Source organism: Prionailurus viverrinus, chromosome E2 (genome assembly GCF_022837055.1).
Source record: "Prionailurus viverrinus isolate Anna chromosome E2, UM_Priviv_1.0, whole genome shotgun sequence".
In the NCBI taxonomy this organism is placed as follows: domain Eukaryota; kingdom Metazoa; phylum Chordata; class Mammalia; order Carnivora; family Felidae; genus Prionailurus; species Prionailurus viverrinus.
This window is the reverse complement of record NC_062575.1, coordinates 52618682-52646667: the sequence shown is the minus strand read 5'-3', so window position 1 is coordinate 52646667 and position 27986 is coordinate 52618682. Positions and strand designations below refer to the sequence as shown.

The 27986-nt window shown below is 57.2% G+C and overlaps 1 protein-coding gene across 8 annotated transcripts in view; it reads left to right on the top strand.

Moving 5' to 3' along the window:
- ZC3H4 (zinc finger CCCH-type containing 4) overlaps window positions 1-27479 on the top strand; it is a 44292-nt gene extending 16813 nt beyond the window's left edge. For 7 of the 8 annotated variants that reach the window (XM_047834990.1, XM_047834991.1, XM_047834995.1 and 4 more), the window contains 13 exons: window positions 1968-2187; window positions 2496-2606; window positions 5729-5951; window positions 8131-8282; window positions 8950-9046; window positions 9159-9298; window positions 9859-9966; window positions 11330-11441; window positions 12005-12114; window positions 18327-18691; window positions 18889-19232; window positions 22143-22394; window positions 23586-27479. In XM_047834990.1, the coding sequence (XP_047690946.1) occupies window positions 1968-2187; window positions 2496-2606; window positions 5729-5951; window positions 8131-8282; window positions 8950-9046; window positions 9159-9298; window positions 9859-9966; window positions 11330-11441; window positions 12005-12114; window positions 18327-18691; window positions 18889-19232; window positions 22143-22394; window positions 23586-25105 (3754 nt within the window). In that variant the 3' untranslated portion in view covers window positions 25106-27479. The remainder of the gene's footprint in view (window positions 1-1967; window positions 2188-2495; window positions 2607-5728; window positions 5952-8130; window positions 8283-8949; window positions 9047-9158; window positions 9299-9858; window positions 9967-11329; window positions 11442-12004; window positions 12115-18326; window positions 18692-18888; window positions 19233-22142; window positions 22395-23585) is intronic. The other variant, XM_047834998.1, reaches the window with a different exon arrangement.
- The last annotated feature ends 507 nt before the right edge of the window (window positions 27480-27986 follow it).

The following is a 27986-nucleotide window of genomic DNA, read 5'->3' as shown; positions in this document are numbered from 1 at the left end:
AGCTCGCCGAAACCAGTTTCCCCAGTCGGGTGGCACTTTTACTGTGGGCAAGGCCACTCCAGCCGAGGCAGCTTCGTCCCACACCCCGTTCCGTGGGCCGCACCCAAGCCCAAGCCGGAAGGTGCCTCACTTGTCAGGAATGCCGGCTCCTCCCCGCTTTACCCTGCATCGTTCTGCGGGGCTGCCCCCCACCCCCCACCCTGGCGATTTGCAAGGAGACGACCCGAGACGCACGTCGGTCACCTCCCTGACTTGTTTCCTTTGAAACATCTGAACAAACTTTGTGTCCCTCGCTGTGTGTGAGAGAGCTGCCCTTGACCTCTGCCGGGCTGTCCGTGGGGTTGGGGCCGCTTGGGTTTTAAGCTGACCTGACCGCTTTGAATGGGGAACGAGAATTAAGAGAGGCTCCTTGACATTTGGGGAGCAGCGCCACCCGGGGCGGACAAAGGGGGTTGCGTGAGTGAAAGGACGCGAAGGACTCTTGGAGCATCACCAGGGTGGTGTTTCTCTACAAAGCCCCGTAGAACCTGCGGGGGCTCTGGGGGCGGGCTTGTTCCCACTCTGACCCCGGGCCCGTCTGGGCAGCAAGGTCTTTTCTGCCTGGATTAGAGCCTTTCATGGTTAGCCTTTCGGATCCTGGGTTCATTATGCCCCTGTTGATGTTCTCTTCGTTCTCTTCTGGGGTCCTAGTTAATGGAGAAGAAAAGAATTTTTTCTCTTCTCACACACGCTCTTCCATGGTCACGCGTGAGGCACTGTGGGAGCTTTTAGAAAAGATTTGCGGAATTTATTTTATTTTTCTTTTTTAAACCAACTCCTGTACTTGTGACAACTGTCTCTGTGGGTTTGGCCAAAAACTGGATTCTTTTTCCAGTTGCTTTCCTTCTTAACCCTATTTATCCCCTTCCCTCCTCCCCACCCTGTAGATATTTAGAATGTTCTGTGGGCAGCGACTGTCATGTTTGGAGAGTGCTTTTATTTTTGAAAGTACTAGGGATGGGGGTGATGTGGGGGCAGTGACAAAATCAGGAAATCTGTAGGAAGGGGAGCCAGAAGGGATACCGGGGGTCGGCAGCAGTGGAGTGCGGGGGACCCGACCCCGACAGTTGTTAGGAGGGGACGTCGGGAGGGGTTTGGGGCCTGGGACCCTTCGCTCACCCCTTCCCCTTTCTTCACCTGCTCGGTTGCCCCCCGGCTCCCCAGCCCAGAGCTGTGCAGCCCAGGCTGTGGGTGAGACCTCTGGAGACCAGAGCTTGTCACTGGTAGTTCTTACGGGGCTTTGGTGAAATACATTGTGTCCTTGGGCACAGCCCGAGCCTGCTTGCGGGTCGGGTCCAGGAGACCGGGGGCCGCCTCTGGTTTAGAACCACGGCCCTGTCCCCACTGTGCACAGCCACCACCCTCAGCTCACAGGACACATCCATAGGACTAGGACCAAGCCCGTAACCTCAGGCCGCTGTGCACCACTGTACTCTGGGACGGATGCTAATCCGTGTTCCCTGAGAGACAGCAGCCTCTCTGGTCAAGTAAGTCCTGGAAATGCTCTTAAAGCAGGGCTGCGCAGGCTTCTGGACGGTAAGACCTCTGGGAACTTCCATTAGAGCATTAAGCACTGTGATGCCCCAAGGTGGGGATTTCCTCCCCTCATTTGACCACAGAACCTTGTCACTTTTCTTCTTTAGAATTCGAGGTCCTTGGAGCACTCTGAGAAATACTGACTTAGGGTGGTCCCCGTATCAGTGGCTGCGCCTTGAAAATCCAGCGGTGTCGGGCCCCCACCCGCTGTCCCCCAGCCAGGTTACACGAGAGTAGGCGCAGTTCTTGGGGGGGGGGGGGCCGAGAGGCAGCGGCCCCCAGTCCTCCCGAGGAAGGCCTCGCTCTCTTCCTGTCCACCGGGGCCACCCCGCAGCCCTTGGACATCCCCTCTCACACCCCGGCTTCATACTGGCTTTGGGATTGGTTTATAGGGAAGATGGTGAGTTGGAAGAAGGTGAACTGGAGGATGATGGGGCCGAGGAGACCCAGGACACCTCCGGAGGGCCCGAGAGGAGCCGGAAGGAAAAGGGGGAGAAGCACCATAGCGATTCGGACGAGGAGAAGTCTCACCGGAGACTGAAGCGGAAGCGGAAGAAAGAGAGGGAGAAGGAGAAGAGGAGGTCGAAGAAGAGGAGGAAATCCAAGCACAAAGTAGGTCTGGGAGGGTGCGCCGGGGCCGGGCTGCGTGCACCGGGCCGGAGCGGAGCCCCGGGGGCCGAGCTCGCCTCGGAGGCCAGAGGGCACGCGTAATAGTGGTGCTTATTCCTTCCCCAAATTGGATAAACAGTTTTATTTTTCTTTAAAGAGTCCGTGGCTCATGCTCCATTGCCACTAAATGCCCTTAGGTGAGGTGTTTGGCAGGGAGCGCTGGGCCCTTCGGGCACATTCCGGCAGCGTCTGTCCCTGGGCTGACACTGCCCGCAGCGGAATCACTAAGTCCGTTTCTTCTGCCACTGCAGCGCCACGCTTCTTCCAGTGATGACTTCTCGGACTTTTCAGATGACTCGGATTTCAGCCCCAGCGAGAAGGGGCACCGCAAGTACAGAGAGTACAGCCCCCCGTATGCACCGGTGAGTATCTGCCTCGCAGGGGCCCCCACGGAGCCGGGTAAACCACCCTTGTTTGCTAAGCACTTGCTGCCTGCTGGGCATTCTTGCACCGCGTGTTACGTGGGTTTTAAGCCTGCAAGATGAGATACTGTTTTTATCCCCGTTTGACAGGTGAGGAAAACAGAGCCGGGAAACCAGCCAGGTGGCAGCCTTGTAGTGTAGGAGCTGGGGTTCGAGCCCAGTCAGTGGCTGATCTCCATTAGCCATCCTGAGACTTCCCTCTTCTTCCCATGGCCTTGGCAGGACTCAGGATGTCCCCGTCCCCCAGAAATCTGCTGATTTATCCTTGGTGTAGCTGACCGTTGTCCACCATTGAGAAATGACCTGTTGTGGAAAATTGGAGCAAATTATCTCAAGGGCCGTAGAGTCAGAAGTCAGATGTTTATCTTGTTATAACACGGAGCTTAAACGGGCATTTAGATTATTTGTTTGGTTTCTGTACTGTTTTTTCTCCCCAGCAAAATTGGTAAGAAAAATTGATATAGATTTTCAAGTTTTGATGAAAAATGCTTTTAAAGTTAGTAGCTCTAAAATACATCCCTGTGTCCCATGACTCAGCATCATCTGTCCTAACGAATAATTCAATCATATAATGTTACACTTGACATTGATATGCTAGCAGAGATTCAGACTTTCAACCTGAGACAAGAAATGGAGGGCACACCACAGCTTCGATTAGGAACTAGAGTTTGAGGCTTTTTTTTTTTTTTTCAAGATTTTATATTTAAGTAATCTCTACCCCCATGTGGGGATCGAACTCACAACCCCGAGAGCGAGAGTCACACGTGCCACTCACTGAGCCAGCCAGGCATCTGGGGTTGAGGGATTTTAAGGTCTGCTAATGTAGTCCTATGTGTCTATATACTTACGTTCTGTATTTTCTCATAACGAGTGTGGATTTTTTATTTTTTTTTAATTATTTATTTATGTAGGCTTCACACCCAGCACGGAGCCCAACATGGGGCTTGAACTCATGACCCTGAGATCAAGACCTGAGTTTGAGCTCAAGAATTGGATACTTAACCGACTGAGCCACTCAGGCGCCCCACGAGTGTGGGTCTCTTAAATTAATATAGATTGTTTCTTAGGACAGTTTTAGGTTTGTAGAAAATTGAGCAGATGCCTTAAATGTTTATTTACTTTTTTTTTTAAATTTTTTTTTTTTTAACGTTTATTTATTTTTGAGACAGAGAGAGAGCAGGAAAGGCAGAGGGTCAGAGAGAGAGGGAGACACAGAATCGGAAGCAGGCTCCAGGCTCCGAGCCATCAGCCCAGAGCCCGACACGGGGCTCGAACTCACGGACCGCGAGATCGTGACCTGAGTCGAAGTCGGACGCTCAACCGACTGAGCCACCCAGGCGCCCCAATGTTTATTTAGTTTTGAGAGAGAGAGAGAGAGAGAGAGGCAGAGCATGAATGTGGGGGGGGGGGGCGGGGTGGAGAGGGAGGAGACACAGAATCTGAAGCAGGCTTCAGGCCCTGAGCTGCCAGCACAGAGCTCTATCGATGCGGGACTTGAACTCACGAGTTGTGAGATCATGACCTGAGCTGAAGTCGGAAGCTTAACCTGAGCCACCCACGTGTCCCTCTCCTGTTAACGCTTTACGTTATTATGATACATTTGTTGTAATTGATGAGCCAGTATTGATGCATGGCTATTAATCAAAGCTTATGGTTATACTAAGGTTCCCTCCTCTGTGTTTTACAGTTCTTTTGTTTTCGACAAATGCTCATGTTATGTATTCACCATACACTATCATATGAAATAGTTTCAGTTCCCTAAAAATCCCCTGTGCCTTACCCCCTCCCTCCTCCCTGAGCCTCTGGCAACCCACAGTCTTTTTCTGTCTCTGTTGTGTTGCCTTTTCCAGAATGTCAGAGAGCTGGACTCCTACAGCGTATAATTTTTTCGGATCAGTTTCTTTTACTTAACAGTATGTGTGTGTGGTTTTCCCGTGTCTTTCCGTAGCCCCGTGGTTCATCTCTTTTAGCCAGTGAATAATACTCCATTGTCTGGGTGGACCCCAGTTTATTTGTTTACTAAAGGCCATCTTGGTGCTTTCCATTTGTGTGTGTGTGTCTGTCTGTGTGTGTCTGTCTCTGTCTAACTTCATCCGATATCTCTTTGCACTAACACACTTTGGAAAGCATCATTTAATAGCTTTCTAGTTTGGTTGCCAAGTAGATTATTAATTGAATTCCAAGGCCCCAAGAAAAGGTTGACCAAGGAGCACCCGTCTTGGGGGTGCCTGGCTGGCTCCGTGGGTGGAGCGTGCGACTCTTGATCTCCAGGTTAAGTTCGAGCCCCATGTTGGGTGTAGAGATTACTTTTTTTTATTTATTTATTTACTTACTTACTTATTATTATTTTTTAAGTATTCATTTTTGAGAGAGCAGGGGGAGGGGGGCAGAGAAAAAGGGAGACAGAGGACCTGAAGTGGGGCTGAAACTCACAAGCCGAAGTCTGCCGTTGAACCGACTGAGCCACCCCGGCGTCCCTAGACGGCATCCCCTAGACGGCGTCCCCTATAAATAAATAGATGGATCGATAGGTAGATAGATGTGGGCATCTTGGTGGCTCAGTCGGTTCAGCGGCAGACTCTTGATTTCAGCTCAGGTCATGATTTCAGTTTTGTGAGTTTGAGCCTCATGTTGGGCTCTGTGCTGACAGCACAGAGCCTGCCTTGGGATTTTCTCTCTCTGCTCCTCCCCCACTTGCTCTCGCTCTCAAAATAAGTACATAAAAAGGCGCACCCCTGTTGCCTACCAGGCCTCCTCCCCAAATGAGATTGCATATCCCTGGGCAATAGCCCTTTCTCTCCCCTCCCCAGTTCTTCAGGGATCGTGGGGTCCGTGTTTCTAAATTTTCTTTCGAGCCGTGGCTCTTTCTGAAGAACAGAAACATCTGAGCCCACCGCCCAGCTCTCGCTCGTCTGGGAACCAGTGCCCCGAGTGCCGGGGGCTGGTGTGTCGCCGCCGGGGTGGCAGAGGCCCCCAGACGGTGCATCAGTTGAGGGAGCGGCGGGGGTCTTGGCAGTCCGGGCCCGGGGCCCCGGGGCCGCCTCACGCCCTCTCTCCATCAGTCCCACCAGCAGTACCCCCCGTCGCACACTACGTCCCTGCCCAAGAAGGCCTACTCCAAGATGGACAGCAAAGGCTACGGCATGTACGAAGACTACGAGAACGAGCAGTACGGGGAGTACGAGGGCGACGAGGAGGAGGATATGGGCAAGGAGGACTACGACGACTTCGCCAAAGAGCTGAACCAGTACCGGCGCGCCAAGGAGGGCAGCGGCCGGGGCCGAGGTGAGGCCCTGCCGCCTCTGGGGGGGGGGCGGGGGGGAGGAGGTCCGAGCAGCTCCGCGGCGGGGGCTCGGGGTGCAGCGCGGGGCCCAGTGCCGCCGAGCCTCCGGTGCGGGAGGAGAGACCGGCCGTGGTTTCGGTGCAGGGGTGAGTACGGGGGAAGGGCGGGGGCTGCACACGCAGGGCCCTGAGAAGAAGCCCCGGTGCTAGGCCTGTGCTTGGGACGCAGCCAGGCTGGCGGGAGGCGGGGAGACGCCCTCGTGGCCGAGGGTTGTTTTCTTCATTCACTTCCTGCTCAGCTGTGAGGAGCGAGAGAAAAGGGACAGCTTGTCAGATACAGGCCAGGGTAACGGACAGCTGGCTGCCCCAGCCTCCTCCCCACTCCTCCCAGCTCCTATCACCCAACAAGGTGTGCAGCCTCTGAACCTTGAACTGTGGCAGTTAGGAGGTGAGGGAGGGCGGAGCACCGGAAACCTTCTAGAACTGGCTCCTGCCTGCGAGGTTCTGCCACCCACGAGGGTTCCTGGGACCTTATAGCTCAGCAGTACTTAGCCCTGACTGAGGCCCAGCTTATTGTTAGAGTGGCTGCTCATTCATTTTCTTGGCAGGTCTTCCCTGGACACCTCCCTGGACAAGCCCTGCTCTTTGGGGAGATTCTAGACCAGTGCCGTCCGATAGAAATACAGTGTGGGACACCTGGGTAGCTCAGTCAGTTAAGTGTCCAAGTTAGGCTCAGGTCACGATTTCATGGTCCATGAATGTGAGCCCTGCATTGTGATCTGTGCTCACAGCTCACAGCCTGGAGCCTGCTTCACATTCTGTGTCTCCCTCTCTCTCTCTACCTCACCCCACTCGTGTGTGCGTGCTGTCTCTCTCTCTCAAAAAATGATGAAAACATTTAAACAGAAAAAAATATATAACACAAATCACCGTAGAATTTAGAATTTTCTAGCAGTCCCATTGAAAAAATAAAAGGAAACAGATGAGATTAATTTAAATTTTTTTTTATGTTCATCCTTTTTTTTTTAATTTTTTTTTTTTTAACACTTATTTATTTTTGAGACAGAGACAGAGCATGAACACGGGAGGGGCAGAGAGAGAGGGAGACAGAATCTGAAACAGGCTCCAGGCTCTGAGCGGTCAGCACAGAGCCCGATGCGGGGCTTGAACTCATGAACCGCGAGATCATGACCTGAGCCAAAGTTGAATGCTCAACCGACTCAGCCACCCAGGCGCCCCAGATGAGATTAATTTTAACAGTTTATTTTATCTACCTCATATACTCCAAATCTTACTTTAACACATTATCCAAACAGATAGATGTGGTATTTTATGTTATGCCTTTCTCTCTCTGTTTTCTCTCTCTCTCTCTTTTTTTAATGTTTACTGCAATTGTATTTTTTTGTTAATGTTTACTAATTTAAAAAAAATTTTTTTTGACATTTATTTTTGAGAGACAGAGCATGAGCAGGGGAGGGACAAAGAGAGAGGGAGACACAGAATCTGAAGCAGGCTCTAGGCTCCTAGTTGTCATCACAGAGCCCGACGCAGGGCTTGAACTCACGAACCGTGAGATCATGAGATCATGACCTGAGCCTAAGTCCAATGCTTAACTGACTGAGCCACCCACGTGCCCCAGTGTTTACTTATTTTGAAAGAAAGAGAAATTGTGTGTGTGAGCAGGGGAGGGGCAGGGGGTGGGGGGAGAGAATCCCAAGCAGGCTCCACACTGACAGCTTGAAGCCATGAATCTCAAAATCGTGACCTGAGCCAAAACCGAGAGTCAGGTCCTCAACCGACTAAGCCACCCAGGCACCCCCACTCTTTTTCTTTTCCTTTTTTTTTTTTTTTTTTTTTAAATGATGTTCTGTAAATCCAGTGTGTGTTTTACCCTTGCAGCATCTCTTAGTTTGGTCGTGTTACAGGGGCTCCGTAGCCACAAGTAGCTGGACAGTGAGTACAGCTTTCAACGCACAGATGCCCTTGTGGCTGTGTAGTGAGTGCCATAGCAGGTGCACATCCACAATGCTGAGGGGACCTGGGCTGGGAACCATGGGACCTTCTGCCTGGAGCTGCTAGGAAGGCTTGGGGAGGAGGAGGAAACGATCGACCTCGGGGGTGGAAAATGGGCTGCCTTCTCTCCTGCTGGGGGCATCTGCTCACCATCTGAATCGCCCTGCAGGCAGCCGAGGCCGTGGCAGGGGCTACCGGGGCCGAGGCAGCCGCGGAGGATCTCGAGGCCGAGGCATGGGCAGGGGCAGCCGTGGAAGGGGCAGGGGCTCCGTGGGAGACCACCCGGAGGACGAAGAAGACTTCTACGAGGAAGAGATGGAAGTAAGCTCTCCTCCAGTCCCGGGAGAAAGTGGGGGGCTGGTGGGCGCTTTTGGGGGAAACCTTGGAAACAGTGGAAGGAAAGCATCGGGTGGCAGTTCTCTGCGTTTCCACATTCGTTTCTTATTTCGGAATAGAGGAAACCTTCACGTGGTTCAAAATTGGAAGGGTACCAAAGCTGTGAAAACCTCTCCCCACTGCTGCTGCCCCCGGCAGCTTAGTTCCCATCCCTGGAGACAAGTTTCCTGAGTGCCTTCTGGAAATGTTTGATGCCTTTGCAGTCAGGTGCTTGTTTCTTCACGCCCCCCCTACGCACACACGCACACAGCTTCCACGTTCATTGTTCTGTCCCTGCCCGAGACCTTTCCCTGGCGGCCCGTTGTTACAGCCACAGCTGTCTTGTGTGCGAGCAGCCCTGTGGGATTTACCTGGGGGGAGGGGAGAGGAGTTGTAGGGGTGAAGACACTACCAGAGGTTAGACACCCCCCTCCACCTTAGGCTGTCGCGTGTAAGGGGGGGCACAAGCAGGTGGCCTTGGGTGGGTCATCTGCCCTCTGAATCTGGCGTTCAGCCAAATAAAAAGGCGTAAGGGGACGGAGAGCACAGTTAGGGACAGTGCTCGTTGTTCCCTGCACGCCACCTGCTTCTCTCCTCCTTTCTGGAACCCTAGTATGGAGAAAGTGAGGAGCCGATGGGAGATGAGGACTATGACGAGTACTCCAAGGAACTGAGCCAGTACCGCCGGTCCAAAGATAGCCGAGGACGAGGTGGGCAGGGGGCCCAGGAGGTGATGGGTCGGCGGGGCTCCTTCTGGCAGCTGCTGCCGGACCGGGATCCTGGGGAGAGGCAGCAGGTGAACGCCATCTCTCTCCCCTGCAGGGTTAAATCGAGGCCGTGGCCGGGGTTCCCGAGGTCGAGGGAAAGGGATGGGCCGGGGTCGCGGCCGAGGTGGCAGCCGAGGAGGGATGAACAAGGGCGGAATGAATGACGACGAAGACTTCTATGACGAGGACATGGGCGTGAGTTGACCCTTCACTCGGATCTGAGATACTTAGCCGAGGCCCCCTTCTCGGACTTTTCCTTTTCTTGAACAAGTTGGCCTCTGAGGCCTGTTCATCCTCCTGCTCCCGTCCGCTCTTCTCCATGGGACAGATGAGCTCTCGTCAACTCTCATGGTGGGTGTGCTGCTGGTGAGACCCTCTGTTTTTAAAACCACATCCCTGTAGCACCTGCATCTCTGAGGTGTGGAAGGTTCTAGGTGACCCATCCAGGCAGCCTGGAGAGTTTGCCCCCTGGGAGGTGGATGCGTTCCTGCACAGCTGTGTGGTGCCCTTCGGTTGCCCACAGCTCCGAGTGGCAGAACTTCTCCTGTCCGCGCCGGCGCCCCCTGCCTTGGGGCTCACACCCCTCACGGCCATGACACTGCTCTTGTCACGAGAAGACGCTTCTGTCGAGGGAATGCTCGTGCCCACCGGCCGACTTCTGTCACTCCCGCGGAACCCGCCTCCCCCAGCCTGCGTTGTCCCCCCAACCCTTCCTTTTCACTCCCCTTTACGCTCACACTCTGTGTTCCTGACAGGATGGTGGCGGGAGCTACCGGAGGAGCGACCATGACAAGCCCCACCAGCAGTCCGACAAGAAAGGCAAAGTCATCTGCAAATACTTCGTGGAGGGGCGGTGTACGTGGGTAAGGGGCCAGTTACAGTGCCTGGCTGCCGGAGCAAGGCAAGGCAGCCACCTCACGGAGGATGCTCAGGCCTCTGGGAATGTTCTAGAAGCCACACTAATTGGGGGCGGTGGCCGGGTAAGGGTGGAAGTGACCGCCTACAAGAGATGCTGGGGAAGACGCTCTTGCAAAGATGTAACGTGCTCTGGTGAAGTTACTGGACTTTAGCGTTGGAAAGGGAATTTGTTACGACCTCTAGATAAAAAGGCAGGTGGGGTGAAGCAGGCCAGCCTTGAATTTCACAGCAGAGTTCAATACCAGAAGGTGGGCCGATGACCGCAGAGCTCTGAGGGTGTAGCCCGGTGTGAGTGCCGCCAGCCTTGTATTCAAGTGCGATGGCAGTGGACAGACAACGGCGCACACATGCCCAGGAAATGCCGCACCGCGTGATAAGTCTTAGGAAAAACTGTGCATTTCGAACAAATACGAACAAATGCGTACACGTGTAAAAAACGCTCTGTGTTACAGTTTCGATTCATATTATTTTTAGAAGCTTGTAATACATCCAACGAAAAATGAGTAGCCACTCCTGAGAGTAAGGGGAAACAGCCATAGGACAGTTTCTATATTTTGTTCACCCGGGTGTCGTGTTCTGAGTGTGTCTGTGGATAATGGAAAATCAAGCCCCACCAGCTTAAACGCTCAGACATTGTTCCTCTGAGGTGAGGGATGTTGGTGCCTTGGTCAGTGGCACCCTGGGGAACTCAAGCTCCTTCCTCCTTCCTACTTTTAAGAATATCCGCCATCTTTGCCGGTCCCACAACGGCTGCTGTGGCTCCGGGCGTCCCATCTAAGGGCTGAGAGGAAAGATAGGTGAAGGGGTTTGGTTTTTCTTTTAATTGAAGCAGTATTGTCCTCCCTCGGGGACGTTGGCTTATATTTCATCGGCCACAGTATCTCCACACGAGCCTGGAGAATGTGTGTGTAGCCGGGCACGTTCTTCCCAAACAAAACGGAGGTTGCGTTAGGAAGGAAGAAGCGTGGCCGTCATGCAGCAAATGGTGAAAAATAGTGGCTGCAGGGAGGGAGAGGGAGAATAAGAACGAAGCGGTGCGGGGCAGCGGAGCGGAGCCTGGATGAACGGGGACGTGGGGCGGGGAGGCAGGGCCCGAGCGAAGGGAGCGCAGCTTTGTCAGAACTTTCAAGGTGGTGGGAAGCCACGTCGTGAGCCCTCCCTGCCCTGTTGGGGGGGGGGGGGTGTCATGCGTCCCTGCCGTTGGTCCCTCCATGCTTCAGCGGTGACAGAGGAGGACTTCCCGTTGCAGGTGGGCGTCGGCGAGGGCTCAGCGTGGCACCCCCTTACCTCTTCCCGCCTCTCTTCCAGGGAGACCACTGTAATTTTAGCCACGACATCGAGCTACCAAAGAAGCGCGAGCTGTGCAAATTTTACATCACCGGCTTTTGTGCCAGAGCCGAGAACTGCCCCTACATGCACGATATCCTTTGGCGCTCACGCGTGACCTGCCGCAGCGTGCAGGACCTCCCCTGTCCTCCCCGGTGACGGCGGCTGGCCCCCGCCACCCGCGCTGGCCCTCCGCGCCTGCGCTCCGTCCGCCTCTCCGGGCGACCCCTCGCGGTCTGTCGCCTGGCAGAGCTGCCTTCCCTGTCCTGCAGGTGAGTGAACTAACCACGCACGCGTCCGCTCTCTTTACGGGTACCCTCGAGGCCATTTGTAGCGCCCTTGTCTGTTCCCTTCCTGAGACTTCCCCAGTTGGCCGTGTGGCGTTGGGCAAATCCTCCACCTGAATCGTTCCCGGGGAGTCAGGACCTGCGGACGCGGCCCCGAGGCCGGCGTGGTGCAGGCAGGAAGCCCTCCGGAGGGAGAGTCCTGAGAAAACGGGCTCTTGTTGGGTCTGCTGCGAGCACGTCATGCAGCCCCCGAGCGGGTCACTTCACCTCTCTGGGTGTCCGTTTCCCCGTCTCCAAAACAGAAGGGGCTGGATTCCACGCTCGGGTGGGTTCTGTGACACGATACGTTTGCCTTAACGTGCCCGTGAACGTGATTTCCCATGTAAGTTGTACCACACGACGGGGAACTGCATCAACGGGGACGACTGCATGTTCTCCCACGACCCCCTGACCGAGGAGACGAGAGAGCTCTTGGATAAGGTAACGTTTGGGGGTAATGTGGGGCCACAGCTGCCTCCAGGGGAACCAGGAGGTGCGCCTCCCCTTGACCTGGCGCGTCCATCTGGCTTCTGTGCGGGACCAGAATGCCCACTTGCCTTGACCTGGAGCTGGGCCGTGTGAGGGAGGGAACGGGGACTTTTTCTCTGCGGGGAGAACTGAGGTGCTCTCGCGTGTATCTTCTCTCCAGCCAGGGCGGTTTTCGTGGCGGGGCGGCAGGAGGAGGGGGGCAGCGGTGTGAAAGGAACGTTGCTTGCAAACACATCTTGCGTGGCTTAGCCATCTTTTAGAGAGAGCCCACGGTGCACAAGGAGGAGAGTGAAACTTGGGTGGGTTGTATTTTGACGGAAACGTCAGATGCTTCCTCCTAAGACTTAAGGATTCCGTTACGCAGCCGACAACGCGCAGGGTAATTGGAGGTTCTCGGGAGAGAGCGGCTTCTCCCGTGCTGTGCCAGGCCTTCCTCCCCAGCCAGGCGATGTTTGAGACTCATCCTAGTACCTGTTGTTCTGCCCGATGAGTCATGAGGACTCTGGGGGGCCCAGGTTCCTGTCTTGGGCTTCCTGACGCACTAAGGGAACGGGTGAGGGAGAACACAGGTCCTTTCAGACGAAGGCTCTCGTGCCTTCTAGTTCACGGCAGGTCTGAGAGCTTTGGCCGGTTTTTTGAGAATGGAAAGGATCGAGTCTGAGTAGCACATGAGGCAGCTTCTGGAGTCCGTCAGTACCGCTCTGTTGCTGGTGGGGTCCAGGTCTGCCTGAGGGGTCAGGGGTGAGCACTGCACGAGCAGAGCAGGGAAGCACCCCAGTGCTCACGGGCAGTGCCGTGGGAAGAACTCTCCCCTTACCAGGCCCTCTGGGAAATCTGGTATCCTGGGGATAGGGTTTTGTAATGAGCAGCTTGTCTAGAGTCTGTTTCTCTGACAGGGTAGGGAGCGGGGTAAGCAGTGGCTTCCTCTCACAAGAAGAACTGAAAGGTGACTTGCCGAGGCCTGCCCCCTGCTGGAGGTTCAGAGCTGGTGCTCTAAACCAGTGCTGTCCAAGTAGGAACACAACCGAGCCACCGGTGTCCTTTCACATTTTCTGGAAGCTACGTTAGAGTAGAAGGAAACCTAGAAAAGTCAATTTCAGGCAGTTTGTCTTAATTAACTTGGTGTGTCTGTGTTCAGAATACCGTTTCAGCGAGTGATAACGAAAAACGTAAGACGTTTTGCATCATCGTTCTCGTTGCTGTCGTGTCTTTGGAATCTGGCGCTTATCTTCTACTCAGAGCCCCTCTCCGTTTGCACCAGCTGCATTTCAAGACTCAGTAGCCACACGTGGCCAGTGACCATCGCCTTGCACAGCCCAGGTCTAAACGCCCTAGTAAAAACCCAAGGCAAACCCAGATGGTACATTTCAGCTCCCCATTACAAACATTTTGAAAGCATCGGTATCCTCCCCAATCTAAAAACTAAGTCTCAGTGGGTTAAAAACGAGTGTTGACGGACACCTGGGTGGCTCTGTCGGTGGAGCTTCCGATGCTTGATTTCAGCCTCAGGCCACGATCTCAACGGGTCATGGGATCGAGCCCCGCTTTGAGCTCTGTGCTGACACTGCTGCTTGGGATTCACTCTCTCCCTCTCTCCCCCGTTCGTTCTTTCTCCTTCTCTCTCTCAAAATAAATAAACTTAAAAGATGGTGGAAAAACCATACCAGAGTCAAATTTGGGTAGTCAGAAAGTAAAACTCAAGATGAATTTTAAGGACCCGATTAACCCAGATGAAGGCATCGGCCATTCCTCCTTGCCCAGACAGCTGCAGCTTGTTGGCCAGGGCTGGGGCCCGGAGCTTCTGGGCGGCCCCTGGGTCCACACTGTGGTGCCAGTCATGCCTGGGCCTTGGCCAGCCTCCCCTGAGCTGCCTGTGCTCTTTTTCTTTCCTTCCTTCCTTCAGCTCTGTTTTCCCACTTCGCGGACACCTTTCTGTCCGCCTAGACACACGTGTTCCCAGCCATCCGTTCCACGTTTGGAAGCATGCTTGCTCCTCCACCCAGATTTGTCTGTTAGCAACATTCTGCCCCATTTGGTCCTGTTTTATCTTATATATGTGTGTGCACGTTTGTTTTTGTTTTTTGTTTTTCCTCCTTGAACCATTCGGGAGTGAGTTGCTCACGTTTTGGTTCTTTACCCTGAAGTCCTTTCTCACACGCTCTGTTTTTTTATAGTCAGGTTTGGCAAGGTGTAGTTTGTATCCAGTAAAATTCCTCCCATTTAGTGTGAAGTTCTATGAGTTCTGACAAACACAGAGTCATGTAGCCGTCCCAAAATGTAGATTGAGGAAATTCAGTCTTCCATTGCCCCCAAAACCCTGCCCCTATAGACTCCGTGCTTCTCCATTTTCCAGCCTTTGGCATCACTGCTCTGTTTTCTGTCTCTATAGTTTGTGTTTTCGAGAATGTTCTCTGAACAGGCGTATCCAGTAAAGAGCTTTTAAACACACGTACGTGTGTGCGTAACCTCTTGGATCTGCTTTTTTCCACCAGGCATAGTGCATCTGTTGAGAATAGTTGTTGAGGGTAGTTCGTTGCTGTTTGTTGGTGAGTACGAGTCCGTTGTATGGATGGTCGTAAATTTGTCTAGTTATCAACCGAAGAAGATTCGGATTGTTTCTAGCCTGGGGCAGGAACCTACGAATTTTCTAGCCAATCAACCGACACAAGCTGATTTCTTTGCCTTGATGAGCCTTGGCTCACATACCTTCGCGTGTCTGTGGGTGTGAGTGCCCTTTGCCGCTAAGAGGCTGCTCCGAACTTTCGGAAACCCTCGGCCTCAGTCAGGATCCATCCTGGTAGGGGAGGGCCCTGGTGTGTCTCGTCTGATGGAAAGGTCCCGGGAGTGCCCGTCTTTGCAGGCGGAGAGGCCCAGAGGGGACGCGCGGGAGGTCTGGAACAGACGTGTCCCTCTCGGCGTCTCTGAGCAAGGGCTGTGCGGTTTGGGTTCGGCTTTCCTGGTGGGAACGCGGCTTTAATGTGTTTTACGTGTCACCGTCCTGCCCTCTGACGTGGTTCGGCGCCTGCTTTCGCAGCGACGTGCGTGGCTCAGGGTGGGAGATGGAGGGTAGAGAGACGAGCGCAGGGAGCTGGTCTAGACGTGGAGCTGGGGTCTGGCGAGGGGTGAGGGGAGCTGAGTCCTGCAGCGGGGGGGCCGCGTCCTCCAGCTGGCCAGGAGGCTGGGACGGGAGACTCCCGCCTGGCGTGGGGCAGGAGATGGAGGCCCTGGTGGCCGAGACGCTGCTGGTCCCGGGTAGCGCCCGGCGCATGCGGGCTGCTGGGCCGGCGCCGGCAGACGCTAGTGAAGACGGCACACAGGCTCGCTCTCCAGAGCCCGTGGTCTAATGGAGGAAGGGGGACGCTGGCCGGGTGTTCCCGACTGTTAAGTGGTACAGAGAAGCGCACGCGACAGGCATGTCTGGTCTCCAGAGGCCATCAGAGGCTGGTGGCGGGAGGCGACCCAAAGGAAGAGCGGCCGTCGGGCAGAGGAGGCAGCGCTTGCAAGGAGGGAACGATAGGGCGTCTGGGTGTGAGCTTGGCAGGCCAAGGGAGCGTGACCCCTCCGGTGGCCAGAGCTTGCCACCCCCTCCACCGGAGGGGAGGAAGCTGAGGTCAAGGTTGTTCCTGGTTAATGAGGTATAACCTTGTTAGGTTCTGCCTTCTGCCTGAGGGCATCGAGTTGCCGCTGATGGAAGGACCTAGCTTTGTGATTGATGTGTGCTGGGTCAGTGTGCAGCAGGGGACGGTGGGAGGGAGACCAGAGACCAGGTAGGAGGCTGGGGCAGAGTCCTGGCCAGAGGCAGCGGGGCCCAGGACAGGGGGCGGGTGGGCCGCTTGGGAGGTCCAGGCAGTAGCTTGGGAACAGCGTGTAGGAGAGAGACCCCAGATCGTGGCTCGGGGTTCAGAAAGTAGAGGGGGGTCCCTCACTCAGAGAGCCACGCGTGTGGCCAGTGGAGAAGGCACGTGGGGTGAAGTGTGCCCGGGTGGAGCTGAACACCTACCCGCAGCTCTCCGGATGGAGGAGTCTCCCCAGCCCCGTGCTGGCACTGACTGAAGGCTTCGGGGCGGGCAGGGCCTTGGAGCCAGGGAGGGGGGGTGGAGGCGGGGTGCCGGGGAGACCCACTGGAGAGGAACGTCAAAGAGCGGGGTCAGGGTGGCCAAGGCCTTAACTCTCTCATCCCCCCCACGCGCCCCCCACCCCTCACCCCTCCCCTCCTCCGTGGTCCTGATGTTAACCGGCTGTTCCCTAGAGCCCAGGGAATGCAGGGGGAGGTGCATTTGTGTGTTTTCCTTGCTCATTTACCCAACAAATGTGCGTCCGTGCCTAGCTTCTGCCGGGCACCGTCCTGGGCCCTGGGGGACGCGGTGGCGAGGAGACGGGATCCAGTCGTTGGGCAGATCCTGATGATGCACCGGGATCGCGGAAGTGGAGGGAATGTACAAGGAGCCCAGAGGCTCTGCAGACAGGCTGCCGTTCACGGGAGCCTGGGTGAGGCGACCCTGTGCTGGTCCCGAGGTGAGCGGTGGAAGAAAAGAGTGAGAGGCACGTGCTGAGCAGGGGACACAGCCCAGGCAGCAGCCACGTGCTCGGTCGAGAAGCAGAGGGGGCCCGGGGGCCAGTACGCCGGGCGGGAAGTGGACCGAGCGTCAGGGAGGTGAAGCATGCAGGGCCGGGGCCTGCCTCGCCGCTGAGAGGCACTGCTGGTTCGGGGCAGGGTCGCCCACACCGTCCCAGGCACCTGTTAAGATGCGGTTCCAGTTCAGCAGGTCCACTCTCAGACCACGCCTCGAGTAGCGGGGCTCTAAGGGACAGATGTTTTCTGTCAATTGGTCGAGTATTCCGGCAGACCCTGCTGTCCCCAGGTGCAGGTACCATTCCTGACAGGAGAGAGAAGAGCCGAGACCGGCCTGACACGCACCTGGAGACCCTGCTCCCACCACCCACGCTCCCGCCATCGCTGCGGGGAGGGAGGAGTGGGGGGGCGGTCTTGAGCGGTGCCGGGGCTGGGATGCTAGCTGCTAGCTGCTGAAGCATCTCTGAGCCCCATGTTAGGATCCACGAAGGCATCTGTGCTGAGGTCCCTAAGGTGGCCCCGGGCCCAGGTTCAGTCGTTTCCTGGCGGGGGGCGGGGGCGGTCCCAGGACCAAACGTGTAGCCACAGCGGGCCAAGGCTGGAGAAACCAGGCGTGAGCGTCCAAGAGTCCTTGCCCCGTGGAGTCCCAAGGACCGTGCTTAATCCTCAGGTTGTGATAGCACTCGTGGAATGTTCTATACCAGGGACGCCCAAGGGGCTCAGTGCTCAGAGTGGCGCCTGTGCCTGGCATGTACCAAAATTCCAGAATCCCGGAAGGAAAGGATGTGTTTCGGCAGAAAGCACATCGTTTATATAAACAGTTTGGCCACGGGACAATAGGGTATTAGGTATAAAGTAGGTGACACGTGCTACAATGTGGGTAAACCTGGCATTCTTTAAAATGTTTTATTTAGCTTTGAGAGAGCGCAAACGGGGGAGGGGTGGGGGAGGCGGGGACAGAGGATCCGAAGCAGGCTCCGCGCTGACAGCAGTGAGTCTGACCTGGGGCTCGGACTCCTGAACCCTGAGATCATGACCTGAGCCGAAGTCTGACCATCAGCCGACAGCCACCCAGGCGCCCTGAACCTGGCAAACGTGTTGAGCGAGAGAAGCCAGTCGCAAAAGGCCGGGCAGTGTATGCTTTAGTGAACTCTCCGGAATAGGCAGGTCGTAGACATGGCAAGCAGATTAGTGGTTGCTGGGGCCCCGGACGAGGGGGAAGGGGAGTGACTGCTAATAGGTATGGGCCCTCCTTTTGGGGTGATGGGGAAGTTCCGGAACCAGATAGAGGTGGTGGTTGTGCATCCTCATGACTACTTAATGCCATCGAGTTGTACAGTTTAAGGGGAGAAAAACAGGTGTCTTGGTGCAAACAGGAGCGTCTGCCCCCTTCCCTGCCCCGGGTGGTCACAGAGCAGAGGCGGCAGTGGTGTGGGATGACGACTTCCGTGCCTCGTGGCATGGTGGCCGCGGGGTCCTTGTGTTTTAGGGGTCTCAGAAAGTTCAGCTTCCCGCGCGGGAGGCCTGGTCCCTACCTCATCCTGGTCGCCCCCCCCCCCCCCCCCCCCCCCCGCTTTGTTCTCACCGGCAGATGTTGGCTGATGACGCAGAGGCGGGCGCTGAGGACGAGAAGGAAGTGGAGGAACTGAAGAAGCAGGGCATCAACCCCCTGCCCAAACCCCCCCCTGGTGTGGGCCTCCTGCCCACCCCTCCTCGGCCCCCCGGCCCCCCGGCCCCGACCTCTCCCAACGGCAGGCCCATGCAGGGCGGCCCCCCGCCCCCGCCCCCACCTCCCCCTCCGCCTCCCGGGCCCCCCCAGATGCCCATGCCTGTGCACGAGCCGCTGTCCCCACAGCAGCTGCAGCAGCAGCAGGACATGTACAACAAGAAGATCCCCTCCTTGTTTGAGATCGTGGTGCGGCCCACAGGACAGCTGGCTGAGAAGCTGGGCGTGAGGTGAGTGCCCCAGGGCCCCAGATTCCGTCTGGTGGGGCTGGTCTGGCCTCAGCCGGGCTCCTCTGTGCCGGGGGTCTCACTGCGAGCCTGGTCTGGAGCCCTCCGTGACCAGCCTCACGGATGCCACCGTGTCTCCTCGAGGGCATGGCCACCACGCGTGCTTTGCAGCCCCTCACAGGTGCATTTCTTCCTCCTAGGTTCCCTGGACCCGGAGGACCCCCGGGGCCAATGGGCCCCGGGCCCAACATGGGCCCCCCGGGGCCCATGGGGGGCCCAATGCATCCCGACATGCATCCCGACATGCACCCGGACATGCACCCTGATATGCACCCCGACATGCACCCCGACATGCCGATGGGTCCTGGCATGAACCCTGGCCCGCCCATGGGCCCCGGTGGCCCCCCAATGATGCCCTATGGTCCTGGAGACTCCCCACACTCTGGAATGATGCCCCCCATCCCGCCATCTCAGAACTTCTATGAAAACTTTTACCAGCAGCCCGAGGGCATGGAGACGGAACCCGGACTCATCGGGGACGCAGGTGCGCGGGGGGCCGGGTGGGGGCTGGGTTGGGCCGCTGCGGCTCGCGCAGGGGAGCGTCATCGGGGACTTGGCTTTCCTCCTTGGTCCGAGTCTTTGGAAGCATGAATCCGACTCCATCTCTGTCCCGTGAGTGGTTGAACGTTTTCAGTGACGGGGTTCACCACCCCGTTGAGGTCGAAGGGAGTCCTGTGACGTGATGAGTCTGGTTTACTTGATTGTCGCTTGCTCTGCCTGGAAGCCCGAGGGGCGGGTGCGGGGTGGCATTGGGCTTTGAGGCCAAAGCGCCTTCTCCAGTGTGGGCTCCTCCCGGACGGTCCTTGGCTTGGAGCTGCTGGTGTTCTATCGACCGACCGTCTTCCTTCCGTCTTTCCTTCCCTCCTGGCTGAAACAAGAATGCGTCCTGGTAACAGCTTCAGTGTCTGACAGGGTGCTGGCCGGCCCATGGCGCTGCATCCCTAGGAGGTCACGTGCCGCCTTCGGGAAGGCTGGGATGTGCCCACTGCTGCCAGGCCTGGGGTCAGAGCAAGCAGGGCAGCCGTAGGCCTTGCCTCAGCTGCGTTTTAGTTCAGGGAAGCAGACAGGAGACGTGTAAATAAACACATAACGCTCGTTTCAGCAGAGATCGTTTCTCGAAAAAGTAAAACGGAGAGCTTGTGGCAGACGGTCGGGGCAGAGGCAGGTTGGGAGTGGCTGTGCCGCGTGGGGATGGCCAGCAGGGGCCTCTCTGAGAAGGGAGCGTGAGTTGGGATGTGAAGGGGAAGAGGCCAAGGGGCGGAGACCCCGGTCCGTCGGCTCGGTTGAGAAAAGTAAGGGCAGCCGTGTAACTTGGGAAAGGGAAGGGACAGAAGTCCCAGCGTGGGGACTCCGACGGCCCCGGTGAGGTGGCCTCATTGGAAGAATGGTAGGGTATAGGCAGAGGCATTCGAGGGGGTGGATAGTAGGGGTTGGAGTGGAATCAGGGAAGTTTCTGGAATGCTATGGAGTTGTCCTGGGCAGAGCTGGCCGTGACGGGGCAGGAAGTAGCGAGTTTGGAGAAAACGCCGTGGGGCCTACATTCCTCCTCGTGCACATGTTATAAGACAGGAAGGAGCAAATGGGGACGCCGGCCTCGAGGCAGGGTCACCTGGGCGGATGCTCACGCCGTCCCTGATGCCGGAACGTCCTGCTGGAGAGCGCCGAGTTGTGGGTGCTGAGCACCCACAAGAGATCACTTCAGCCGCCCCGTTAAGCAAGAGGTGCCCGTTTGACAGCCGTGGGGAAACTTCGCGGGGCATCAGGGAGACCACCAGGCTGGGGGTCAGTGTGAGCCTCCGGCATCTCGGTGGTGCCCGGAGCCACAGAGCAGTGTTTTCGGCAAGGAGCGGGAGCCTTGGAAGCGGGAGTGAGAAAGGCAGGCTGTGTGAGGGAGGTGCCGTGGTTCCCACGGGCCCCTCCTCCTTTCGTAAACGTGTAGAACGTGCATGGAAAAAGGCCTGGGCGCGGAGGAAAACCAAGTCTGGCGAGCTGTTCACAGCAGGTGCCTCTAAAGTAATTCGCCCCTATTTCCTTATCCGGAAATCTATGCATTTGAAGTGTGCCCGCCCAGTGGTGGTTACTATATTCAGTCGTACGGCCGACGAGTAGTTTGTTCTGTGCAGGGGCGACTGGGACTGTTGTTCACGGCGTGTGCCCGGCACCGCGCTAGGCTCCTGCCCCATAGTGCAGGTTTGCCCACGAAGTTCAGGGGCTAGAAGAGGGTGGCCTTTCACTTCTTCCTTCATATGCTTTGTGCATGAAATATTTACAAATCGCGTTAAGCCTTTTAGTTTCTATTAAGTTACAGATTATCCTCTTGGTAGCACTGGCCACATTTCAGATGCTCAGTAGCCCCGTGGAGGATAGTGGTAGCCAGGTTGCACTGTGCAGATACGGAATATTTCGTCATTGCAGAACGTTCTACGTGTGGGGCGGCGCTGACTACACGTTCTCTGTCTGCACACACGCACGCATGCACACACAGTCCCCACGTGCAGCAGGCCCCTGCCTGCCCTTCAGGAGTGAAGGCAGACCCCGACCCTCGAGCCCTGTGCTTCCTAGACGCCATGTGAGAGAGACGCCCCCCCGCCCCCGCCCTTAAATGCAGTCGCACGCTCGTGAGCATTTGCAGAGTTCAGGACCCCGTGAAGGAGGGAGGGAGAAGGAGGGATCACCCGAGAGCCCCTGGATTGACATGTGGCCATAGCAACATTTAGTTATTTCCTTTTCTTTACAAGTCTTTGGTCACCGTGGCCGAGCTCATATTACGAGCTCTCTACGAGATGCAGTGTTTTTCTTTTCTGATTATTACAAAGAAATCATAAAAAGAGGGCGCATGGCTGGCGTAGTCGCAAGAGCGCGCGACTCTTGATCTTGGAGTTGTGAGTTCAAGCCTCACGTCGGGGGTAGAGCTTACCTAAATAAATAAAACTTAAAAAAAGAGGAAAACAGAAACCATAAACTGAATGCCCCTCACCGGTAATTAGAACAGATCAGAAGCACGTGGGGGCCCCTCTCTCCCGAGTCTCGCTCCCAGAGGACTGTTTTCTGTCTGTCTGCAAAGCCTTTTTGTTGCGTTTTGTAAACATCTGTACGACGTTGCGTCTTGTTTTCACTTCATGAGCATTTGCCCGCCCACATCACTAAATCGTGCTGTGAACCCCATTTTTCAGTGGCTGCATCCTGGGTGGGGAGACCCCCGTTGGCTGCTCCGTCCCCTGCTGTTGGGCCTTCTGTGGGGACCCTCCTGGGGAGGGTAGGAAGGGACGGGCTGCACATCGTCACCCATTGCCATCAGGGGGTGGGGGTTCTCCAGTTAAGGGCGCGCAGGTGGGATGGAGCTGGTGCCGCAAGGCCCTTCCCGACACGAGCCCTCGGTTCTTCCCTGCCACAGAGGACTACGGGCACTACGAAGAGCTGCCGGGGGAGCCTGGGGAGCACCTCTTCCCCGAGCACCCTCTGGAGCCCGACAGCTTCTCTGAGGGAGGGCCCCCAGGCCGGCCGAAGCCGGGCGCCGGTGTCCCCGACTTCCTGCCCTCAGCCCAGAGGGCCCTGTACCTGAGGATCCAGCAGAAGCAGCAGGAGGAGGAGGAGAGAGCGAGGAGGCTGGCTGAGAGCAGCAAGCAGGACCGGGAGAATGAGGAAGGCATGTGTCCTCCCCAGGGGCAGGGGCTTCCCCTGACAGGCACAGGCCCCCCCCCAGGCCGCTGTGCCGTGGAGAGGTGGGGAAGGCCTAGCTGGGTTTTGTGTCGGAAAGGAGCTTGTGGCCAGAGAGGACCCCGGCCCAGGGCCGTGGAGCCGGGCTGGAGCCGCTGCATTGCATGTCCCTGAGGAAATTGGAAGTCAGGGCTGCCTTTCTGTATCTTGGGGGTCGAGAGCGACCCTGATCCCATTGAGGAGGGCGGTGGGCTGGTCCCCGGAGGAGACAGCAGCCAACAGGATTTCCCTTCTGAGCCCTTAGAGAGGAGGCTCACCGCTCTCCTTTCCCTAGACCATGCTCTCAGGAAGTCAGCAGATGACAGCCAGTTGCTGACACAAACCAGTAATAAGCACAGTCCCAGCTGCCAGGTCACTTGGTGCCACACAGCGGATCTGATGGCATCCAGCCCAGGAGGAAATGGGGCGGACAAATGGTGTCTAGAACCAGGGGCTGGAGCCTGGGAGCAGGTGGGGACAGTGGGAAGAGGGGGCCACGCCCTCCCTCGGTGGCTCCGGTGTCACCTGCCCAGAGGTTGGACTTGGGCCAATTTCTGAGTCTGCCCACCTGGCCCCGTCTCTTATCAGCCGGTGACTGCCCTTCGCCGGGATATGGTAACGCTTCGAGGGGCCTGGGGGCCAGTGTCTGTGAGCCCCAAGCGCAGAAAGAGCGGAGTCAGTGCTAGGTGCTCCCAGGCGCCCAGGGCAGGGCCTGCCATGCTGGGACCTGAGCCCATGGCAGGTGAGGACGAGGTGTCGGAGCCCCGGGCTGGGATCCTGAGCTCAGTCCTCGCTCTGCCCTCGCTCTCAAGGTACCGTCCATGCCTCCGCTTTCTCGTCTGTCAAATGGGCGTGATAGTAACACTGCCTTCTGGGTGGTCATGAGAATTAATAAGATAGAGCACATGGGGAAGGATCCAGGAACAGTAGCCAGTGATCTCCCAGGCTTGGTGCTCAGCCCACCTGAGTTTCGTGGCTGTTCGTAGCAGCCCGCAGAGGGAGGGGTTTTTAGGAAAGGAGAAACTGAGGTTCTGAGAGGTAAGAGGCAGAGGAGCCGTTCACCCAGCGGGCCGCTGTGGGTCTGCGGACTGGTGGCGGTGGCGGTGGCCGCTCATCTTCCTGTACCTCTGTTCTTGCTCAGGTGACACCGGAAACTGGTACTCAAGTGATGAGGATGAGGGCGGGAGCAGCGTCACCTCCATTCTTAAGACCCTGAGACAGCAGACGTCCAGCAGACCCCAGGCTTCCGTCGGGGACCTGAGCAACAGCGGGCTGGGGGATCCCCGCCTCCAGAAAGGACACCCCACGGGAGGCCGGCTGGCCGACCCTCGCCTCAGCCGGGACCCCAGACTCACCCGCCATGCCGAGGCTTCCAGCGGGTCTGGCCCAGGAGACGTGGGGCCCTCCGACCCTCGGCTGGCTCGCTCCCTGCCCAACCCAAAGCCCGAAGGCGGCCTTCATTCCAGCCCTGCAGGCCCCAGCGGCTCCAAAGGGTCTGGACCACCCCCTGCAGAAGAGGAGGAAGGGGAGCGGGCCCTGCGGGAGAAGGCCATGACCATTCCCCTGGACCCTCTCCCTGGGCCCCCGTTGCGGGACCCACGGTCACAGCTGCAGCAGTTCAGCCACATCAAGAAGGACGTGACCCTGAGCAAGCCGAGCTTCGCCCGCACTGTGCTCTGGAATCCTGAGGACCTGATCCCCCTGCCCATCCCCAAGCAGGACGCGGTGCCCCCCGTCCCCGCAGCCCTGCAGTCCATGCCCACCCTGGATCCCAGGCTGCACCGTGGCGCTGCCACGGGACCTCCCAACCCCCGACAGCGCCTGGGCGCCTCCACAGACCCCAGCGCGTCCAGCTCCAACCTGCCCGACTTCGAGCTCCTCTCTCGCATCCTTAAGACTGTTAATGCCACCGGCCCCTCGGCGGCCCCTGGCTCCAGCGACAAGCCCAGTGACCCCCGGGTGCGGAAGGCACCTACCGACCCTCGGCTCCAGAAACCGGCAGACTCTGCTGCCTCCTCCCGGGCTGCCAAGCCCGGCCCCGCCGAAGCACCCTCTCCAGCCGCCAGCCCCAGCGGGGAGTCCTCCCCACCAGCCACCGCCCCCTATGACCCCCGAGTGCTGGCTGCCGGCGGGCTGGGCCAGGGCAGCGGGGGTGGGCAGAGCAGCGTGCTGAGTGGCATCAGCCTCTACGACCCCAGGACTCCCAACGCAGGTGGCAAAACTGCGGAGCCAGCCGCCGATGCGGGCACCCAGCCCAAAGGCCCTGAGGGCAATGGCAAGAGCTCGGCCGCCAAGGCCAAGGAGCCCCCATTCGTCCGCAAGTCCGCCCTGGAACAGCCTGAGTCCGGGAAGCCCGGTGCAGACGGGGGCACTGCCACAGCCACAGACCGATACAACAGTTACAACCGCCCCCGGCCCAAGGCCTCCGCGGCCCCCACCGCCACACCGGGTGCCCCGCCACCAGAGGGCGCCCCGCCCCAGCCTGGCGTGCACAACCTGCCCGTGCCCACCCTCTTTGGGACTGTGAAACAGACGCCCAAGACGGGCTCTGGAAGCCCATTTGCTGGCAACAGCCCAGCCCGCGAGGGCGAGCAGGACGCGGGGTCCCTGAAAGATGTTTTTAAAGGCTTTGACCCCACTGCCTCCCCGTTTTGCCAGTAGTGTTAAGCTGGAGTCAAGCGCTCCCCGCACCCCACCCTTCCCAGGGCAATATTTAAGGGTAGCAACCAGAGTTGGGAACTTGGGGGGAGGGGGGCTCTGGGTGGTTCCCCCCCCCTTTTTTTTCTCTCCCTCCCCTCTTCTCTCTTTCTTTTTTAATAGTACTTTCTTTGCAACATATAAATTGTATATAACCATTTTCAGTCAGTTCTGGTCAGTGCTGCGGGGCTCCCAGGCTCCCGCCAAGGAAACCTACTTGTGCACATGAACAGTTGGAAGTCCCCGGGGCCTCAGCCCCAGCGGGCCCTTCCTCTGGCCAGGCTCAGTTATCAGGGACTCTCTGAAGGCTGGAGCCCCAGTCTGGTGGCTGGAGGTCCAGTGGGTTTTCTGGGCAAAGCTGGGCCCGTCCTCCTCCCCACCCGCCCCCCCCCCCCCCCAGCCCACACCCGAGGACAAAGGGAACAGTAGGTGTCAGAAGGCACTGAACGCTGCTCACCCCGTGTGAGCGAGGAGAGATGAAGCCGAGACCGTGGGCAGACCCTGCGTCGAAGCAGGTCCAGGCATTTCTAGAACCCCATCCCCTCTGCAGTGGGCCGGCCCCAACGACCCGCTTCAGGGGCCCGAGGAAGGAAAGAATTTGAAAGAAAGGCAGAGAGCCCTTGGAAGCTGTCTGAGCTGGGAGAGGCACAGCCATTTCTGCTCCCGTCTCCTGTGGATTCGCACACCGGCTTCCCTGCTGCCCTCCGTCCAGAGTTCGTCCTCAGACCTGTGCCCTCCGCCCACATCAGAAGACTCCAGGGTGAGAGACGAACCTGGAGACGGCAGGGCTGGTGTGGGGCGGCATCCCCCAAAAGCTGCCTCCAGGAGGCAGCCTCCGCAGACCGCGTGTTTTCTGTCAGTATTAGCTCTCGTTTTGTCCCGTCGCGGCCACGCCGTCCTCCCCTCAGCCCGGGGTCTTTCCTGGTCCCCCGAAGCCAGAGCACCCAGTGTGCCGGCCCCAGCCCCTCTGGGGACAGCTCAAGGATCCGTGGCATGGCCGCTCCGCCAGGCTCCCGACAAGAGCCCCGGGGGGTTCTTGCAAAGTGTTTCTGTTCTCCGCTTGCTTTGAACCTCCTCCCACCGCGTCTGATGTAGGGCCCGTGGTTTTAGTGTGTTTTTCTTCCCAGCTAACAGGTGCACGGGTTCAGAGGTATGTCACAGTGTTGGATCTGGGGGGCTTGAGGAAAGGGCAGGAGACTAGCCAGGGCAGGGTGGGGGGCCGCTGGGCCTTCTCTAGGAGAGAACCGGCAGGACCCCCGCTTGCAGGTGGAGGGCGTGGAACCAGAAGCCTGCATCCTGCTCCCCTCCTCCGGCTGAGCCGGGATGGGAGCAGAGACATCTGCGCTGGACTCCCCCCACCTGCCCCAGGCCCCTGGCTGAGGTCCAGCCCCATCCACAGAGCTCCAGAAAAGGCTCACCCTGTGGATGGGACCTGGGGAGGCCGGTCCATGGCTCCGGGGTCCTTCCTACCTGTGCATAAGCAGGTGCTGGCCATCTCTTGCCTTGCTCTTGTCCCATCACCCCAACTGCCTTGCTAAAGGCCGCCATCTCTTTCTTGCTAATAATGAAGAAAACTGGTGATCCAGCCGGAGGGTTCCCCTCCCACCTCCTTGGGGTGGGAGGTGAATGAGGCTCCTGTACCAAACCCCTCTCCCCCGGAAGAAAAACTGTCCAGTTTGGGGCCAGAAGCACGGGTGGGAAGAGGCAGCCCGCAGGGTCAGTGCGCCGTGATCAGGTTGGTTTGGTTCGTCTCTGTCTATTTCGTTTTGTGGTTTTTAAACAATCATTAGTGAGATTTTTCTTCAGCCACCGGTGTTGGCCTTGAAGCAAAGGGCTGCAGCCCTTGATGTTTGTGAAATAAGTAAAGATACACAGTGTGGCTGTGGGTTTTTTTGTTTTTTGTCTTTTTTTTCCTTCTCTCTCTCCCTCCTTTGAGAATTTTCTTTTGTAAAAGCAAAATTAAATACTTTTTTAAAACCGAAATCTGTGGATGAAATAGAAGCTGGAACCCTCCTCTAGGAATATTCAGCCTAAGAACCTCACGGGACTATGAATTCCCCCCAAAATTTTCATTTTGCCATCAGGCCAAGCTTTTAAAAATAAAATGTTCTCTAACCAGGATTGTAACAAAAGTGTAAATATTACTTCAGAGTTGAAAGTTGATGGTGCAAATATGTATATAACGTACTGTATTTTTACAATGATCATCGCATGACTGTCCCAGCTCCCTTTTTGTACTCCTCCTCTGTCTTCCAGAAATGTCACCTGCCCTTTCTCCTGTGGTCTCTTAATCCAATAATTGTATTACTGCCATTAAAGGATGCAGTTATTTTAAAAACCCTGCGGTCTCGCCTCTCTGTGCCGCTCCCACCATCCCCCACCCTGGGAATGAGAAAAGCTGGATCGGTTCTCGAGGTGGCCGGCCCCCAGGGTGGGGGCCGAACCGCCTCTGCTTTCCTTAGTGGTTGGCGCCTGCCTCCCACGGTTCCTGAAACCCCGCCTTTGGGCCAGTCCCTGCATTCAGAGATACAGCGGTGAGCTGCACGGCCCTGCCCCCGTCCAGCCCACGGAAGGGGCCAGTGTGAACTTGCAAGACCCCCGGGCTGGCTCCTGGGGATGCGCCAAAGTGGGAGCCCTGACCAGCACAGACTAAATGCGTGCGTCTCCTCACAATTCATATGTTGACACCTGTTTTCCCACCGCCACCCCCACCCAATGCCACGGTATTAGGAGGTGAGGCCTTTGGGAGGTGATGAGGTCGGGAGGGTGGAGCCCTTCCACTGCTTGCTGGTCTAGGCTGCTAAGCTCTAAGTTCATGTCACAACCTCAGGATGCGATCTTTGAA